General features: G+C 48.9%; 3 protein-coding genes across 15 annotated transcripts in view; 2 read left to right on the top strand and 1 right to left on the bottom strand.

The window, feature by feature from the left end:
- The window catches only part of LOC121595999 (dual specificity tyrosine-phosphorylation-regulated kinase 2), a 58484-nt gene extending 55847 nt beyond the window's left edge, over nt 1–2637 (top strand). For 4 of the 7 annotated variants that reach the window (XM_041920535.1, XM_041920540.1, XM_041920536.1 and 1 more), the window contains one exon: nt 345–2637. In XM_041920535.1, coding sequence (XP_041776469.1) covers nt 345–685 — 341 coding nt within the window. In that variant the 3' untranslated portion in view covers nt 686–2637. The remainder of the gene's footprint in view (nt 1–344) is intronic. The other 3 variants (XR_006005231.1, XR_006005230.1, XM_041920541.1) reach the window with 3 other exon arrangements.
- A 150-nt stretch (nt 2638–2787) lies between these two features.
- LOC121595998 (rab3 GTPase-activating protein catalytic subunit) overlaps nt 2788–18683 on the bottom strand; it is a 113045-nt gene continuing 97149 nt past the window's right edge. Inside the window, exons 2-4 of the mRNA XM_041920534.1 lie at nt 3218–4373; nt 3055–3143; nt 2788–2984 (exon numbers count right to left, since the gene is read on the bottom strand). Of these exons, the coding sequence (XP_041776468.1) occupies nt 2918–2984; nt 3055–3143; nt 3218–4373 (1312 nt within the window). The 3' untranslated portion in view covers nt 2788–2917. The remainder of the gene's footprint in view (nt 2985–3054; nt 3144–3217; nt 4374–18683) is intronic.
- LOC121595996 (leucine-rich repeat and fibronectin type-III domain-containing protein 3) overlaps nt 10622–18683 on the top strand; it is a 103575-nt gene continuing 95513 nt past the window's right edge. For 3 of the 7 annotated variants that reach the window (XM_041920533.1, XM_041920531.1, XM_041920530.1), the window contains exon 1: nt 10623–12577. The gene's annotated coding sequence lies outside the window, so the exon portion shown is untranslated. Of the gene's footprint in view, nt 12580–18683 lie in introns of all 7 variants that reach the window. The other 4 variants (XM_041920529.1, XM_041920527.1, XM_041920528.1 and 1 more) reach the window with 3 other exon arrangements.

Raw genomic sequence — 18683 nt, 5'->3', positions numbered from 1 at the left:
CTTCCGGTGATGCATTTCGTACGTCCCCCCCCCCCCCCGCGGATCGTCCGTTCCCTCTACTCGCCCATTAGTGTTTGGATCGTTCATTTTGTCGTTCAACATTGTTGAGTAACTGTCGTTAGCATCGGGTACATCCTCCAGTGTGTCCATCGCGTCCCAACACCTTCATCGTAACCAGTGCATTTGATCCATTTCCGATCCGCCGTCCTCTCACATACTTCTCACACCAATGCGCATTAACTCTCATCGCGCATCAACCAACGGCTCTGCTCATTGCACCTTGGCGAGGTATTGATCGCAGGCAACTAATCGATTCCTTACCCTTCTCTTCTCTTTGCTTGTAGCAACCGATCTCGAAACGGCACAACAGCAATCCTCATTGCATCGGTTGACCAACGTCCGGAAAGTGACTGCCACCGGCCTAACGAACCTGTCCAACAACAACAGCGGCCACCACGGTATCAGTAGTCTTCACAGTGGTGGTGGTGGTGGTGGAAGTGGCAGCAGTAGCCACCACAACAACAACAACCACATCAGCACCAGCGGCAGTACGCAAACCATCAACGGGTCGTCCAAGTACGCGTCCTCGACATCGTCCGCGCACCATCACCATCATCATCACGGTAGCGCGATGCCGCACTCGCAAAGTACCGGCGATGTGTCGGCCATCTTTGGCCGGGCATGACATGAGACGCTGGCCCGCGCAAAGGATACCAGCAAAATCATAAGCCTCATCTAGGGCGTCCTGTCCCTCGTCGTTCCGAGAGCTGCTGGTGCTGCTAGCCGCTGCTCCAACGGCTCTCGGACAGAGGACACCGGGTGACGCGCACTGTCGCCCCGCTCGTCGTAAGCCGTTCTTCAGGGGTAGTTCAGGGGTAGCTTTGTAGATAGAACAACTTCGGTAGAACGACCGTGTTCCAGGTGATAGTGTTAGTCTGTCTTGGGTCCCTCTCGGCCTCCCCCTCTCTCTCTCTCTAGCAGTAGTAGCGAATGGTTCAACAGGAACAAAAGACAACATGACGCTTCCAAAGTACTTCCTCCCGTAAGCAAGTGGACCCCGTGTTTGGTTTCGTAATATATCGCTTAACGGAGGACGGAAGACGCGGCGTTTGATGGTCGGTGGCTGTGGTCAAAATAGAGAACCGGTCGGGATTGTAGGATTGACTGTGACAAACAAACAAAATCTTAGCATCCATACAACTATTCAAAACCGAATACTAAGCCTAAGGGTAGCGGTAGCGTCGTATTTAGCTAGCATGCAGAATAGGACACGAACGGACGGACGCGAGGTGGCGTTGTAAGACGAAGGTGCAGATTTCTTTTCATGTGCTGTTAATTTGGCGCAGCTATTGCGCGGCCAAAGCGTGAGCAATTTTCAAACGAAACGTTCTGTCGGCCATAAGTAAATTCCCGTAGTAACAGTCGAGGACGAAGCAGACGAAGACACGAACTCGAAATTCTAGTTCGACCTCGAAGTCTAAGGTATAGGACTCGGTTTTAGCCAGGGCAAGCAAGCGTCAGGTTACAGGTCCCCTTTGTAGAAAATCCCAACCACATCCGAATAGTAGGTGTACCGTCACAGAGAGAGAGACTAGCGCGGCGGTGCATTAGGTGCATTAGGTGACAGAGAGCAGATGTATTCTTTATATATATACAGGCATGCATACACACATATACATATATATATATTTATTACGGTATAACAAAAAACATGATGGTAATCTGCTAGACAGTGTTTGTCGTATCTAGAGATAGGCCACAGCGGGTTTGCTCCAGCACCGGTGATAGCTGGGTCTCAGTGATGTGTCGAGGTAGAAGAAGGAGCCTAGAAGCCGTTGGCGGTTGAGGGTTGAGTGTGAAAGAGCAGCAACCGCGTCGGCGCCGGAATGAAAAGCTAGTGACTAATCATTAATTTGTAAGTAATCGTTCTCCCTTCTCATCCTCTTAATGATCGCGTATCGTTTATTCTTCCCAAAAATGTATGTCCCTCTCGTTTGTTGATTACGTTCAATTGTTTGGTTAAGGCAAAACAGTCAAATCAATCCTTCTATATACGGTCTTCTTAGAGCTTAAACGAAGAAGGTGGAGCGAGTGTAGTCTCGTTCGTTGCATTCTTTTCTCCGTCACCTGCCATTATTTTAGTCGGCAGAGCAGGCAGAAGCAAGCAAGTGTTCCCGAGACCCCCCCCCCCTCTCTGTAGGATGTAGGAATAGGACTGTACGGGAATATGGAAGCAAGCCACACGGTAACAATAACTATGTGTATAACAAATCATTTAATCAACAAAAAAAACACAAACACACCTTGATGTTGGGCCCCCGAATGCGTCCGAAAGATCCGGTGAACGCGTGTGATTTCAACGTCGTCCCGGTATGAAAGCCCATTAAAGTAAGCGATGGCGCCCGCGGAAGCCAACGAAACGGTGTAATGATGGAGCTCGCGTGGCACATACATGAAAGACACAGGTGGCCAAACAGTGTGCCCGTAGATGGTGGCGAGTAGGGTGGAACACGGGGTGCGGGGCAGAGAGGAGAGAAAAAAAACAAGCAAACGATAGCAGGGGTGATGATGATAATAGTACACGCGTAAGCAAACGAATATATAAAAAGAATAAAGTTTTAAACTCATTACTATGTACGACAAGCTGGTGTCTAGTGGATAGTGTTGTGATATGTATGGGAAAATGAGAAAAAGACAATCCCATAACGTCATCTCGTAACGTCATAACTCGTTTTCTCAATATTTCTAACCATTTGTGAAGTATTATTTGACCGTTCTCATGACAACTATCGTTACAGAACCGAACATTATATTTGAACGCGATTAAAGATTCGGGAATACATGTAATTGATAATTGGTTAACCATCCCAACACCGTGTGTAGCTTACAGTTTACAGGATAGGCAGCAGTCGTTCGCTCAATAAAAGGTTGTGTTACGGCTGAATGCTCCACAAAGACGAAACTCTTGCGGCATCAGAATTGCTCTGTGAATGGAATGAAAAACAGAGCGATTAGAAACAACAATTAAACAAGCTTTTCTCTTGTACTACAAACCTCAGAAACTGTGGCGTTCCCGCACCCTTGCTGACGGTGTTGCCGCTTAGCCGTAGAGTAAATTGCTTTTCGATTGGATCCGGCAGGCTCTGCAAATGGAGGGAGAAAAAAGAATGTCATTTACATTTGTTGAACGCACCCACCGCACATGAGCGTAACGTACACTGCCGCCCTTGGTCTGTTGGTCGCTCTGCTCGTTAGCCGCCCGTTTGGCCTCGGCAAACAGCACCAACAGACGGCCAGCGATTGCACTACTAGCGCCCTCTGGTAGATCTGTTTCGTGCGACTGTAGCAACCCCTGCAAAAGCTTCTCCGCGTCGACCGACGAGCTTTCGCCCGGCGCTGCGAACAGCTTTCGCCGCAAGCTTCGGGCCTGCGTGACGATGCACTCGAGCTGCATCATTTCGGCGAGCAGCTGCTGCTCGTACTTTGTCTGAGAGTTGGCCCGCCCCGGGCCAGTGGCTGCGCCGCCTCCACTGATCCAGCTTTCCCGCGACAATCGACAGCAGGCCGCTGTCATGCGGTCAATCATTTCATCGAACGCCGGCACGACGGCTCGTTCCGGCGTGGCATTTGCCGTTAGCGTGAGCACGCCCACGTGAAACAGTGTTGCCATCGTAAGCTGCGCTATCTGGCCGATCGTACGTGACTCCAGGAAGTGTAGCACTTTCTCCGCTTCGCGCGTATCATCGAACAGCCGTTTCTGGCGCCGAGCCGGGATGGCACGCGCTCCTTCCCAGACCGTTTGCCACGTGTTGCCCGGAATGAGCATCCGTGCGCTCAGATGTCCCTTGCGCCCGAACGGATCCTGCTCGTCGACCGGCTCGTCCTCGATCCAATCGCGCGGACTGTACCAACGGATAAAGTCCTCCAGCTGCCCGGCCGGGTTCGCCGCCTTGAAGCTCTCCATGTCGGACAGCAGCGAGGCGCTCATCATTTGCGTGCACAGCTCACTGCCGGGGCCGAGCTTCAGCATTACCTCCGCATCGTCCTCGAGCTGATCCTCCGTCTTCGGGACGGGCTCTTGCGTGACCGGAATGTACAGCGGTTCGTCCGAGCTGACCAGCAGCATGTTACCGAGCCGAGACAGCCGGCCCGTTGCGCCGGATTCTTGCTCATCGTCCGAACAGTCAAAGAACTCCTCGTCCGACTGATCGGTGGGCGCGGCGGCGGCGGCGGTGGCTGCCGTTGGACCGGTGGAACGCATCGCAAACGGGAGTCCACCGTCACGTAGCGTGCGCCGCTCCATGCACACGTTCAGCATCTGAAGCTTCTGGTGGAGCAGGCAGGTTCTCGAGTCCGGGAATCCGCTGGCCACGCTGCGGAAGAGTGTGAGAGAGAGAGAGGCAAAAAGAGAAAACAGTCAGAACGAGCATCATGATGAGGTGGATGATGATGGGGCCTAATTGTGCTCTCGTGATCGACAGCTGGCAAGCGTTCATGTTCTAAAGCAAAAGAACGCGTTAGAACAACAAACACACGCATCGTTTGGGCACGCAAACATACATACATACGTACAAGACAAGCATGATAAAACAAAACACCCAGCGAAGCGCCACATTTACATGCGTTCTTCTTCGTCTTAGCTCACGATCGCTCGATCGATCGGATTCTTGTGTCGGAGCCACGTTTTAGAAACAATCATATTAGGTGATTATGCACTTTAACAGCTACCATTACCGAGGAACCGAGGAACGGACTGGAGAGTGCCCGGTGAAGTGTGGCAGCAACACAAACACGCTTGTTAGGCGGAGAGAAAGATGCCGCAGACACACTTAAACACCGTCTTTCCCAGCACACACACACGCACAGGAATCCCGCTTTGCGAATTGTTTTGGGAAGGATCATAAACTCCAGTGCTTCCCGCGGGAAGGTTTTCAGCTCAAACGAACCGGGAACTAAATGAAGTAGATGAGTTTGGCTTGGTGTCTGGTTTATGTTTCTGCACCAACACATCTTGCTGATGAAGAGGATCGTTTAGCAGGGTCGAAGAAACGGTGCGAAACTGTAACTCTTGTGGCAGGCAGTGAAGCTGAAAGGAGAGAAGCCGTTGCTGTTGCTGCTTGTTTGTTTGATTTAAACATTCCTTTAATCACTTCAAACTACCCGTAAAGCTGGCAGTCTTGTTTGTGTAAGGAAAACAAACAAAACCCGCAATTCGGCGCCTCTGCTATTTCGTGTAGAGATCGCTTCGTTGATATAGCGCATTAATGGGCACGGGAAATGAGCTTTGCAATGGAGGTGAGATTAAATAATAATCTGGTGCTTAGTTCATTTGCAAATGAATTGTTTTAAGGCAGGATAAAGTTGTGCGTTTTGTGCGTTTGGTTTCCAAATTAATGACTGAACTGATCCACTTTCTGGATTTCCTAATGTGCAGACGCCGTATTGTTTGAACTTTCTGTTAAACGAAACATCGATCATTTCGCGTTATCCCAGTTTCTCCAAATATTTGCTGATCGTTTGCCGAGATAAGCATCTCGATCTTGGCTCTTGATTAGCTGCAATTGAAGTTTTCACTTTGCAACTCAATTGCAACTTCCCCCCGCTTCTGGTACGGGTGTAGTTGCCATAAGCTCTCCCTCTCTCTCCCTATTGTGCTATTTTCGAATATCGGTGTGAAAAATCTGTGCGACATCATAAAATGCACCTGTGAGTTAAGCAAAATGTGTCTTTCTCCGAAACAACGATCAGCAGAAACAATAAGAGCTGTGAAGAGTTGCATCTATTTCCGTGCGAAACCACCAAAGTGTGTCAATTTAGTGCATCATCCTCTAACCACACACCCAGTCACACACTTAACGCCAAAGAAGAGCAAATCTTCTCCGACCCAAACGCCAAGAGGCACGCGGTCCAATTACCCCACTCATTGCGTCATTATGCGCCGGTTTGGAGCTGCTTTTGCACACAGTTTGCGCCTGCATCTGCTGCGTACATGGCCAACTTCAACCTCGCAAACACACACACGCGCGCACGAGCAGTCAAACTTTGGAAGGTTATCTTTGCATGCCTTTTGGATCAAAGTTTTCCAACAAAGATGTGGGGGGGAGGGGCAAAAACATTGGCAAGAAAGATGCAAACAATTGGAAAATAATGGTAATATGGTGTGTGTGGTGTAGCCTTCTTTATCCGGTGGGTTATAGCTTCCCACTTTGAGGTTGCGTCGGTATCTGGAGCCATTTCTGGAGCTGGAGAGGAGCAACTTTTCAAGGTTCCAACACAACCAACCACCCAACCAGTGCTGGTTCACTGACCCGCCGTAGTAGGCGATGGCGCGAAAATTGGCTACAACTTCATCGTGTTGGGCTTTGCTGCGCGTTGTAGCAAAATTGTGTTTCGATTATTTTAATACACCGTTTGAGTAATTGAGATGAGTACAGCAACGCCCTGCCTGGTTTAGGAGTGTGAGTAACACTGTGTCCACAGCAGTAGCGTCCTCGTTGGACAGTAGCACCTATAAAAACAAACAAACGGGGAGTAGTAAATCTAACCACCATTAGCAAAGCGCCAGCCATTAACAACAGCAACCAGCATCACCAAACACGATGTTGTGGTTATTGGCACAGAGGAAACCGGGTGGCCGATGGTGGCCATTCCAACGATTGAGCACGCTCCGACTGGTACTGGCACTGGTGGTCGTCATTTCGCTTTGAGGTTTCTGGTGCGAGATGACAACATTTTTCCATCCTTCCTGCACAAACCGTCCCCAAACCGTCGGCCTACTCTGTGTGTGTACCACCCAACTGCTTAGCAACCAACGAACCATCACTGCTGTGGCATGCCGTTCGTCTGTGTAACAGCTGGTACGACATTACCATTTCGCAAAATGACTTCCTTCCGTGGGGCCGTGTACAAACACCTTCCCTGCAGTTGGAGCAGCACCACGCGCAGTTCCTCAGCAGTCAATTAAAATCCAATAAAGAACGCAAAGCAGTCGGCATAATTTACCAACCGAACGGTGCTGGGGCATTATGAAATGAAATAAAAGTTTGGCTACAGAGAGAGAGGGGGGGAATAAAATATTGTTTTGCATAAAGAACAGAACAGAGCAAGTCTTATTGCACCACAGAAAAAGGAAATTGTTTTTACTAATCAAAAGTATTTAGCAAAGACTCTCCAAAGACAAAACAAAGGACACGGAGCGTTTAACCCAGTTGATTGTCATGTCTGTTTTTACCTCTGCGTTGCTATGGAAATTGGACCCAATTTTTTTTCGTTGCCGTTGCTCTTCTTCCTTCAACTCATACATCTTTCTTATAACCCTTGTCAATCCTAAATGATTTCCTACTTCTCGGTTTAATTTACCTTTTTTCTCCTTATCCTGTCCTCTGTGTGCTTGTGTGTCGTCGTCGTCGTCGTCTATCTATCATCCTCATTACCATAAATTTTTGTTTCATTTATGTTGCATTTTGCTACATTCTTTCGTCTGTGGACTCACAAATCTTCCCAGGAAAAACCTGGCATCAACCTGCTCCCCGCTCCCGGGTGTACGTGAGCAGAAATGGAAATGGCGTAGCTTCTAACTTCCTGTGGACGCTAATTTTGTTTGTATATTTTTGTAGGACCTCCTCCCCGGGTGCTTTAAAATGCCGTTTGTGCTGGCCGTTTGGGAATCGTGGGAAGGCGGAAAAACGAATCCTTCAGAAAGCGTGTGTGTGAAAGAGAGACGAAAAAATCTAGTCCCCAAATAGAGCGAATATGGCGGGACGATATGCCATTTGCGAAAAGCCGGCAGCTTCCGGCTTTACGGTCGTGTGACGTCGCTACCGATCACGTTCCAGGCATCGGCGTGGCGGGGCGCGTTCTCTGACGTCATCAGCGAGACACACCCACCCAACGCCCTCTATCCTCCCTCTACCCGTCCCTTCGCAGTAGACGTAGACCACTTGCCTAATGGAACGTGAATGATTTATTGACCTTTGCGAAGACGCCGAACGCCCTCGCGGATGGAGAATTTTATTAACCACACACTCGCCCTAATCCATCCTCGTTTGACGGTGGTCTGAATTAAGCCTGCGTGTGTGTGTGTGTGTGTGTGTGTACGCTTTTCCCGGTGGTTTTGCGTTCCTTCTTCCGGTCCTGTTTTCCAGATGAAGTGTAACGCGTGCTCGGGAGGAGGCGGCAGAAGGACGAGTACAATATATTAGATCTCGTACCTTTCACAAACCTACTTTGTGTCCAATATTGAGCCAAAGGACATGTACGGTGACGGTCATACACACACACACAGAGCTGATCGTCCCATCCCCTCCCTCAAGGCACATCACTGGAAGGCGTCCAAGATAGTGGCATCCTTTTGTTTTTTGTGGTAAGCTTTTTCCCACCTTCATGTAAATTTTGTGCCATGTTTTTGGCAGTTGCTTAACCCCCGACGCCCTTCCATCCGTCCTCCGCCAGCACACCATAATGATAAGAGAAAATTGAGGCCGAAAGGAAGCCATTAATCAGCGAACGCCTTCGAGCCGAGGGGGCCCGCGCGCGCGTGCGAGGTGAACGATTTACGATGGCAGCTGACATATGTGTCAATCCGCGGTTTATCTTCCAAGCCTCCCGCACACAAGAGAAAGGACCTCCTCAAGGCGACGGACCGCCTTTTAAGCGCTCAAGGGAAGTCAGTTTTTGCTCTTGACGTAATTAATGATTCGTAGCGTTTTCGATCTGCTTCCAAATTCCTTCCTTTGCGGCGCTTTATCCCTTTTGGCGCATCAAAGATGAAGCGATTCGATGGTAATTTTAATGCGCACTCATCATGGGAAATGTCCACCCCTTCGTGCCCGCAGGTTGCGTACAGATTTAAAGCCATCTTTCTGCCAAATTGAATCGTGCTTTTGTTGGGCTGCGCGAAAAAAGCGCAAGTGGTGGCACAATTTAAATTATGGCAAGGTCCTTTTCCCTCCATCGGTACCCTCCCTCATCGAACAGGGATTCGACCTCATTAATTTGTGATTTAATGTTCTAATGAAAAATTTATTGCCTTTTTCGGAAATCTGCATCCGCCACGCTCCTGCGCCATGTTTTGTGGCCAGTTCGCTGCTAATCAATACCGGCGGGTCGCTGCGTGGCGTAAAGGTGACGGGGGAAACGCGTTTGCTTCCTGCTTTGTGCGAAGCGGAAGTCATTCTGAATGGGATTAATGGTGGGTGGCTGGATTGGGGTGGGTTGGAATATGAACTGATAAAACACAGCCTAACAGCCGAGGAGAAGCGTGAAGGAGCCGGAGGAGTTCGATCGCCGTGAAAGCATGCTGGAAGTTCATTTTCTGATGGCACGCGCCTCTCTTGGCGGCGTTCATTTGGAGGGGAAAGTACGCGTCGAGTTCATTTCGATCCAAGCAAGCGGTGCTGGTATGGCAACCGCCGTTTGCTGAGTAGATGAATGGAAGGAAAGGGATGAAAGGGCATGTAGCTTGGCCGTAGAGATTCGCGCCGGGTGAAGGCATTTCCGGAAGAAGTACCATGAGCTGGAATTTGGACGCTTCTGAACACTTACACGTGCCTTTAGAATGTCAGCGAAATGGGCTTTAAAATTCACAGTAAATGTTAAATGTCTTCATTCCTTATACAAATAGAACATTTTCACCCAACTCGAGTCGAATACAATAAAAAAGGGAGATGACGAAACAAAGCAAGAAAAACAAACCACAAAGGAAAGAAAAACTATCTTCAAAGAAACGAGAATTGCATGGCAAAAAAGAGATAAATGCAAGAACATTAAAATGCACTAACGTAAGTGATTATGCAGTTTGTAGCACATCATCTTAGACATTGCAGAGAGAGCGAGCGCAAAAAAGGAGAAACGTAGAAGAGTAGACAAAAAAAGTGTGGTAAACCTGCAACAACGAGGAAAAATGTGCAACACAACATGAATCTCACTCGCGGGATTGCGGGAGTGCGGGCGGCCACTTGCTCCAGTTCTGTGCGTTTCGCGAAACAATATTTATCCATTCGACACACACACACACACACACACACACACACATACACAGACAAACTTCCCACCCTGCGTTCCATCGAATGTTGACGGGTCACGGGGGTAGTAGCGCATACCTGCGGAGAGCCTAAGCTGCGGTATGGCATCCCCCACTCAAAAGGAACTAACCACACAACAAACGATGCAAGAAGAAAGGGGACAAGAAAACGAAATAGAAATATAAAGCTAGACAAAGCTTTCGCTGCCCACCGCGCCACCGCCTAGATGAATGGCCCGAAAGAACAGTTACTTTGGCCCGATGAAGAAGGCGACGATGATGATGATGATGATGGTGGCGACAACAACAACATCGTGGCGCTCAAACCATGCCGGATTGAGTGACTGTGTTCGGAAAGCGGGAGCGACGAGAGAGTGAGAGTTTGTTTGAGTGACTGCGTCATGCTGCGAGAGCGAATGTCAACATAGACACGACTTTTCCGGCACCGGCATCCCTTCGGATGCTGTGAGGGATTTGTCCACAATTGTGGAAGAGAGAGCGAAAAACCCGACCGGAAAATCCAGTCAAAAACCATTTTCTCCGCACGGGAGAAAGCGTGAGCAAAATTTGCCGAAAGGATGCGACCGACCACCAGCCTTGTTGGTTGTTATCCTTGCGGGAGGCTTTATGCTTGCCGCCGCTCTCGAGCCGAGCGCATTCACAGCGGAAAAGCGGTACGGAAAACTTCATCGTCCGAAACACCGGTCGCGAAAAGTCGGTGTGATAGCGAGCGAGTGCTTCTAAGTTCGTTTTTATTTGGCACGCGCCTAAACCTACAACGATGGCATCAACGATAAAATGATAACAGTTTGCGGTGACGGTTACTCGGCGTGGAATTACAGTGGTACACACGTCCGTCAATGTAAGCAGACGCAGCAGTAACATCAACCGCACTCACACAGCAGCACACGCGATCGCGATATCAGAAGAGATGCTGTGCGGAGGGCGAAAACGCGAGCAGATCGCGGCGTCGGTAAGTGTTGTTGTGCGCGAGTGGCCCACCCGATGGCCAGCCAGCATCGCAGCCGAGCGCGGGAGCATGCCGTGCCGAGCAGTGTGCGCCACCAGTTAGTCACCTGTGAACGTTCGAGCCAGCCGGAGCAAACATACTCTTCGCGGCCCTGCTGGCGGAGATACATCATTACGCACAGCGCGTTTTTTCATCTTTCTTATGCGGGCGCGCGATCGGTGTGCGTGTGTATCATAAGTGTGTGTGTGTGTGTAACAAACAAACATCTGACACGTGTGTGAGTGTTCGATACGTGCGAGAAGATAACGCCAGACATAAACGAGCAAATCCCAGCCAGCGCAACGACGAACGGTGAGGAAAAGAAACATAAAACGGGAACGTTGGCCTTCTTCGGTGCGCGAAGAGAGCGAACAAGCAACGGGATCTACCCTGCCGCGAAGGTGAACTTCCCATTCTTCGCCACGATCTCGTGTGTGTGTGTCTGTATGCGAACGAGCGGGCCGAGCGAGTCCGAGTTGCAGCGCTGGTGAAAACGGGCGTTCGTTGCTTGCGGCTAGTTGAAGTTGTTCCATCGAAAACGGTCGTTCGATAAATCGGAAGTGTTAGAGTAAAGTTAGGTGGATTTTTTGCCCTTCTATTCTCGCGATCGCGTGTGTGTGTCTGACAGAAGAGTGTTTCGCGGTTTTAATTGCTGCAAAACTTTTCCGATTGATTTTTATGTTTGTTTCGCGGAATTTCCCCACTTCCACGACCATTGCGTCTTCCAGAAGACTCGTTCCTGGAGGGATGAGTCAATCAATCGCTTGACACGCAACACACAGGTGTCCTCGATGTTATTCGCCCGGCAAGCAAAAGCGCACGCGAGAGAAATCAAAAGAAGAAAGTGCCGTTAGCGATTGAATTCTTTCGACTTCCTCGGTGGCGTAGGATTGCGTCAACCGTACACAGTGCGAGAACGTGTCGGTATTTCGGTAAGGAACTGTGGGACCTAAACTCTCCCAAATGCGATCGTAAAACGAATATGTAAATACCCCAAGCATCAACCCCACCATAGCCAACCATTCTGGGAGCGGGAATTGTTTCTAAGTGAAGTTAATTCGGCGTGATCATACGCGATCATTACATTGCGTTTTCAATTGCAAAGTGTCCCACAACACATCCCACCAGCTGCTCTTGCCGCCTTGATTCAATTCGTTTGAGTGCGTGTAGTGTTTCTGTGTGTGTGTACTGTGTAGTTGTCGTACTGGCCGTTTGATTGAGGCCGATCTTCCCCTTTTTGGGAGGTGAAGTGAAACGAGAAGAGTTTTGTGCCCGTAAAGCCCCGAAAAAGTGAGTGCAGTGGAGGTTATTTGGCGACGTGTTATCGTGTTGCCATCTTGCCGAAAATCTCGCAGCCGGCCGATAGGATCGCGCTCAATTACAATAACATAAAACGAGTGATTAAGGTTAAGTGTGTTCGTTCATAAATTGGAAAGCATCAGTTTTTCCACCGACGAGGTCGCGTGATTTACGGCGTTACCGGGTCAGTGGCAGTGGAGCAAGGGCTCCGGCAACAAAGCAACTACAGCGACGCACAACAGCACAAGGTGTACGTGTTTTTCAGACCCATTAATGACTAATTTAGTACACTTTTTTCTCTTTCCCCTTAGCTCCAATATCCCATCCCTTTTCTTTATCAGTGTGTCGCAGCTCACTGCTGTGTTTGCTGGTGGCTTTCGCGAGCTGTCATTTATTGTGCCCATCGTTAGATTTTTGCCTTCTTTATTTATGAATTTATGTTTCGGTGTGTACATGACGCGCATCAGCTTTATTACCGCGCTGCTGTAAAACGACGCAGAGAAAGTACACAGCAATATTTGGTTTCGCGTTGCGTTTAGTGGAAAGTCCGCTTCAGTGGAAGCTTTGTTTACGATTTTTCGATGTGAACGCAGGGTTTGACTTAGTAGTAGCACCCTCGGAGCGAGCACACAATGCACACCAGAGAACGGTTGAGAACGGTTCTCCTGGATAGTGTTGAGGTCCCGATGTTGAGAGTGGATCGATCGGGTATCGTCTACTAAGCAGTTTTTGGAACTCATGAGCGACGGATCAAAACCCCGCAGGGGGTCCAAAATTTTAGTGACAATCTTACGGCCACAGAACGCCGCCAGACTTCTGCCTGAAGAGGTCGAGCGTGACTAGCGAGTTTGATGGTGTAGTGTGATAGGATGTACTCACCACTCCAATATCACAAGTAATTAAAGATCAAACATAATTAAAACCTGTTCACAACGAGCTGATCTAATGAAGAAATGCATATGAAATCAGATAAGCACATGACTTGCTCCTATAAACATCTTCCACTAATTAGTGGATGTTTGTCCCCAAACGCTACGCAAACCACCGATGTGTAACAGGTTATGATCAGCTCATCTGCCCGTTATTAGAACCACCCGAACAGTTCGTTCACTTGTAAAACTACACGTCAAATTAACTGTCTCCATGGTTGTCACGATACAATCACAAGAACGAAGAGATCAGCTTCTTGCACCACTTGATCAAGCTCATTCCCTAACCCTCGCAACATTGCTTTGCATACAGCATTGGAGTGGCATTGAAATATGAAGAACAGCATGGTAATGCGATGGCGGAAAAAAGGAACATTCCTGGCCTCATTCAGGGTCTCTCGTGTATTGCAAGGTGGTTCTTGTCGGCTCGCCTGGAAACATCATTACCCACCTCGGGGCTCGATGCACTGCACCGCCGATGATGCTGATTCCGGTTTGACGAGATTTCTCGCGCGTCTCGACGGCCCCTCGACGGTTGGTGGTAACGCCCGTTTGGTAAGCCACTCTGGTTGCAAGAACGTGGCAAACACTATTACACCTCAAGCCTCTGCCTCATGCGGTGAAAGACCCCCCTTTCGCGCATCACCATGACGATGCTGTTCGTTTGCTACGGCCATCTTCCTGCCCTTTTTTTTTTGCTTGCTTCCTCGCGTAGATAACATGACAGCACCGTAATAATCAATTTACCTTGCTTCCTTTCCATGGGATTGTCTGTGAGGGGTGTAGCAGCGCTACGAAAAAAAACCACAGCAACTCCGGATCTAATCCTTCCCCCGCTTTTGTGGCGGCAGACGGTGGTTTGGGGAACAACAATCTGCTAGATTAACGAACCGGCAACCCATCGCCCAACTAGGTTCTTGGTTTGCCGGACCGTGGTTTGCACATTCCTGCCTTGCCAGCTGAGCAACAGAAGCGCACTTCACGGCACGGTCTGTGTCCTGTGTTGAAGGCTGGTGTGTGGTGGATCGATTAAATGGTATTGCGTTCGATTGTGCGTGAGACGATGCCGGAACTGGAGGATTGACAGCAATCCAGCAGCGTTTTGCTATATACCACTGCCAATATCCAACATTGTGATGTGCTGCAGGAAGAGGAGCTAATATTGCATTGCAAGTGGAGTGGTTAGGTTGGATGCACAACAAAACGAAAAAAGGACCGCTACTTGTGGACCGCAAATAAATGTGTCCCACATGTGCGCTCTCGAGAGAGCCCTTTTTGTTCCGCTACGCGCAATTGCACACACGCATATACGGATATTATCCTTTTGATGCACGTATAAAACATTTCTCTCGGTCTGTTTCGACCCACAGATCTAACACAGGAGAGGCAAAGAGTCCTCCGGGGGATGGTGACGAAATTTTGTCTCATTTTTATTATTATTATCACCAACACATCAATCAACCCCGAGGGGCGAAAGATAGGTAACGTCCTGTCGCCTGCGGGCGATATATTGAACCGGCGATTGTGTGATATGTGTGACCAACGCTCTCGCCCTGCATGTTTGCTCGGAAAAGTGGGCACAAAAGGCACATCCTATAAAACAGCCCTTAAACAAACCGCACACGCACACATTCCGGCACGTTTCGCTCGAGCCGCTGTGTTGAGAAGCCGACGGGGTTAATAAAGAAATTCTTCATCGGCGACGTGACGACTGCGGCACCGAATCGGGCGAGCGGCCGGCGACCCACCCAGGTTCGGTGGTTTCGTACGATAGATAAACATAAATATTGATTAGCGACCGGTGTGGTGTGGTTATAACACTTTTAAGACCACCCCATTGCCATTGCTTCTGCCATTGGTGAGGGGAGAAAAGTGGCCCAAAAAGAACGGAACCTTACGTTCGGGGGAAGGTAATTAGCGTCTTTGGCCGTGTGCTGGGGAGGAAACGAATTCGCATTTATTATTTCGGACCTGTGTCGCCATGCAAGCGTGAATGTGAGCCTGTGTGTCTGTGTGTGTGTGTTTTTCGATAGCATTTAGCGCATCGCCGTTCGTTGATTGATGATCGTAACGTAAGAGAGAAGGAAATGCGGTTTTACGTCATCGGTGTGCCAAATTTATGATAAAAATTGGGAGTATTTCTGAGCGAAAGCATGGCATAGGGAGAGAGAGAGAGATAGGTAATTGTGTGTTTTTGATGACCAAATATGACACCTACTGCATATGAAATAGGAAAAGCCGGTAACAGCAAGCTGGAGACAGAAATATCACACAAAAACTCAATTACTTCAGCGCTATCACACACAGGACATCCGATCCAATAATTCATTTGTTTTGTGGTTCAAAACCCGTTCGGAAAGCGAACGATAAATATCATAGCCTTCCAAAAGCACAGTAAATCCAACGCAATGTCCCATGAAGCTAAACTGGCTTCCTCGCGAAACCGTTCTCGAAACACTGTCCACAGTCGACGGTTATTGGTGCAGCGGGTGAAATTAAATTCCCCTGCCAGCCAACGGCCACCAATTGTGGTGCTGGTGGTCCACACAGAGATCAATATGTTTCCTTCCCCCCAGACACCCCTTTATACCTTTGTGCGATCGGAATATCGAAACAATTTTCTGCGATATGTTCAACTCTGCACGCCTCGTGGGACGTCATGAACATAGACTACGACAAATAAAAAAAAATGTAACCCCGGGCATATTTTTACTCCCATTGCCGGTGTGCAATTGAGATGTTTTGGTGGGGACACCAGCACAGACACTTGTCCCACCGGGGCCTACATTTAATGTGCTGCAATGGCAACACACAATCCCAACCATTCTTTGCGCCCTCAACACGCCAGCAAGCAGCATTCTAACGTCAGCACAACCGGAGCTTACACTGGCGGAAGTGAACTAGGGCTGCAGGGACCTCCATGCCCTTTATGCCCATCTAAACGGGAGTTTATTATTTTATAATTGAGGCACCTCATAAATTAACCAACCCGAGTGTATCGAAGCCCACACCCGGGCCGTGCTGTAACAACCGTTTCTGACTGTACCAGAGAGACACAGAGAGCGAGAGTAGCAAGAGTTGTGTGTCCCCGAAAGGTGTTACTCCTACTGCCCCCGCCCAATTGACCGATTTCGTGCAGTGCAATGGATTGTGCTGTGTATGTGTCCCACAGAGGGAGATTGTAATCGTCGTGAAACAGGAACCTGCCTCGGAAGGGCTGGCCAGCGCAGGCTCTCCCACAGTTCCAAGACAAAACCGGCTTTTAGCAGCTCGGTCACCCCGTCTAACCACACCAACAACACTCAGGAGGCACACGCTAGAAAAAGTGCACACTTTCTAGGTCAATCTGCACACAATCTGCCAACCTACAAAGCGAAGGAGGAAGTGTGCTGTTTGCACGTTCGTATGGCGTTTGCACTATTCGTAGCGGCGAAGCAATGCTTCGGAATGCTGTCCACCAAACAACACCGGGGGTACCGTTTTTCCTGTCCTGCTGCCTGTGAGTGACACATACGGTGGTGGGGGTTGGATAACGTTAATGGGGAGCACACACACACACACATACACATACACAACCGGACAAGTGGTGACAAAGCGTAACTGAAGCCACACAGGCCACACTCGCGGACTCTCGGAAGGAAAGGGATGAACACGAACAAAACAGAAAGAAAAAAATTAACGGACATTTGTATTCTCGGCGGTGCGGTGCAGTTGTACGGAGCGATACGAAACGGATGGTTTTGTATTTATTTGCGGAAAGTTATGAAATACACGGGTGTGATAACGGGACCGGGAATGTCGGCCGTTTGGTTTGGTTTGGATTAGGATTGAGTCGCTTTGCTTTGCCAACGCTCCAGAGCACAAGCGGACACATTTGATTGAGGTTAAAATACATTAAATCGCTGTGCCGCTGTCCAAGTTGAGTTGGATACATTATGCGAAATTCCACAGCCCACCATTAATGCACGCGATAAAGTGTTAAAGTATTTCGTTGATGGGAAAAAGATGCTAAAACCAGACAGACAAACACACACAGAGTCATTCATCTTCGCTTGAAATCGTTTTTGATCGAAGAAGCTTTATTTGCAATTTCGATTCAACTTTCGCTGGCATCGCGTTCCGCTAATCGGTGCAAACTGGTGCCGCAAATACCGACCACTCGACCGGCTGGGCCCAATCGACAAGCTTGTGCTCGTGCCAGTCAAACGTACTAAAAGCGTGCGTGCGAATCCGTGACTGCGTGAAGCCGAAGCTGTAAACCTATTAGCGCATTAACACACTTACCAACCCTCCCTCCAGAGTCGACAGTTAACATTAAAGGGCGCGAGGAAGCCACACTTCGGGGTGGTTTGAAGAGAAAAAAATGGTGAAAGAAGACACACGTATCGGAAGCAAAAACGTTCGATGAGAACTTTAATCATTTTGCGATTGAGGTCACACCACAACTTCTATTGCCAACGAATGTTGTAAAGACGCTCAATGCGTGGTGAGGCTTTACAGCCCATCCGTACGCTCATTACAATTCGATTAGCTTTGTAAGGGCGCGGCGGCACAATAAAGCGCCCCCTCGGGAAACGATCATTAATCGTTCGATCGCTCGACAAATGAGGTCTTGACGATTCTGTCCCCACAGCGCCCGAGAATAGCTCGCTTGAATATAACGTTCAATTTTCCGTCTAATCTGATGCGAAAGCAAAGCAACGGTACACTTACGCACGAGCATCTTCTCTTTGCCGCCGCCAATCGAATGATACCTGAGACCCATCCAGCTCCCTGGGACAGGAAGGGAAGCGGAATTTATTGTTGCGTATCGGGGCAGGAAAGAACCCACAACACAATCAGCCGTTTGGGGGAACCTGTTGAAAAACAAAAGCAAATCACCGCTTCTGCCACTCTCATCAGATAGAAAAGCCATCGATCGATGATGTTCTCTCTGTCTCTCTCTTTCCCTCTCTGTTGGTAAGGTTGCGTTATTGCGCCACATAATTTTCTTACGTGCGCTCGGAGCCGGTCCATAGCGTGCTGGAAAATGTACCGTTCAGCTTTCGAGCGTTTAAATAGCCACATGGAAAACGGCTTTTCCAGAGTGCAGCGCTTTCTCTAGCGTGGTGTTGGTTCGCTCGCTCGATCGCATCCGTTCGTCCGGATACGTTCGTCGCTTATCGCATCGCAAGTCTCTCGCGCGCGCCATCAACCCACCGTGTTTCACGCCGCTTTTTTCCGTTACATCGTTCGAATCGAAGCTAGGCTTTACTTTATCAATGCTTCCTACGATGCCGGTCAGCTAAAAGACGCTATTCAATGAGAGCATTTGAGGTGGATTAGCGTTACTCTTGAACCCTTCAAAGGGAGGATTTATTTTGTTAAGCAAAACATTCAAGAATTCAGGCCCTTTCTTACTTACTTCAGGTTTTTAATTCATTGA

Source organism: Anopheles merus, chromosome 3R, assembly GCF_017562075.2.
Source record: "Anopheles merus strain MAF chromosome 3R, AmerM5.1, whole genome shotgun sequence".
Classification (NCBI taxonomy): domain Eukaryota; kingdom Metazoa; phylum Arthropoda; class Insecta; order Diptera; family Culicidae; genus Anopheles; species Anopheles merus.
This window is presented reverse-complemented; position numbering and strand designations above follow the sequence as displayed.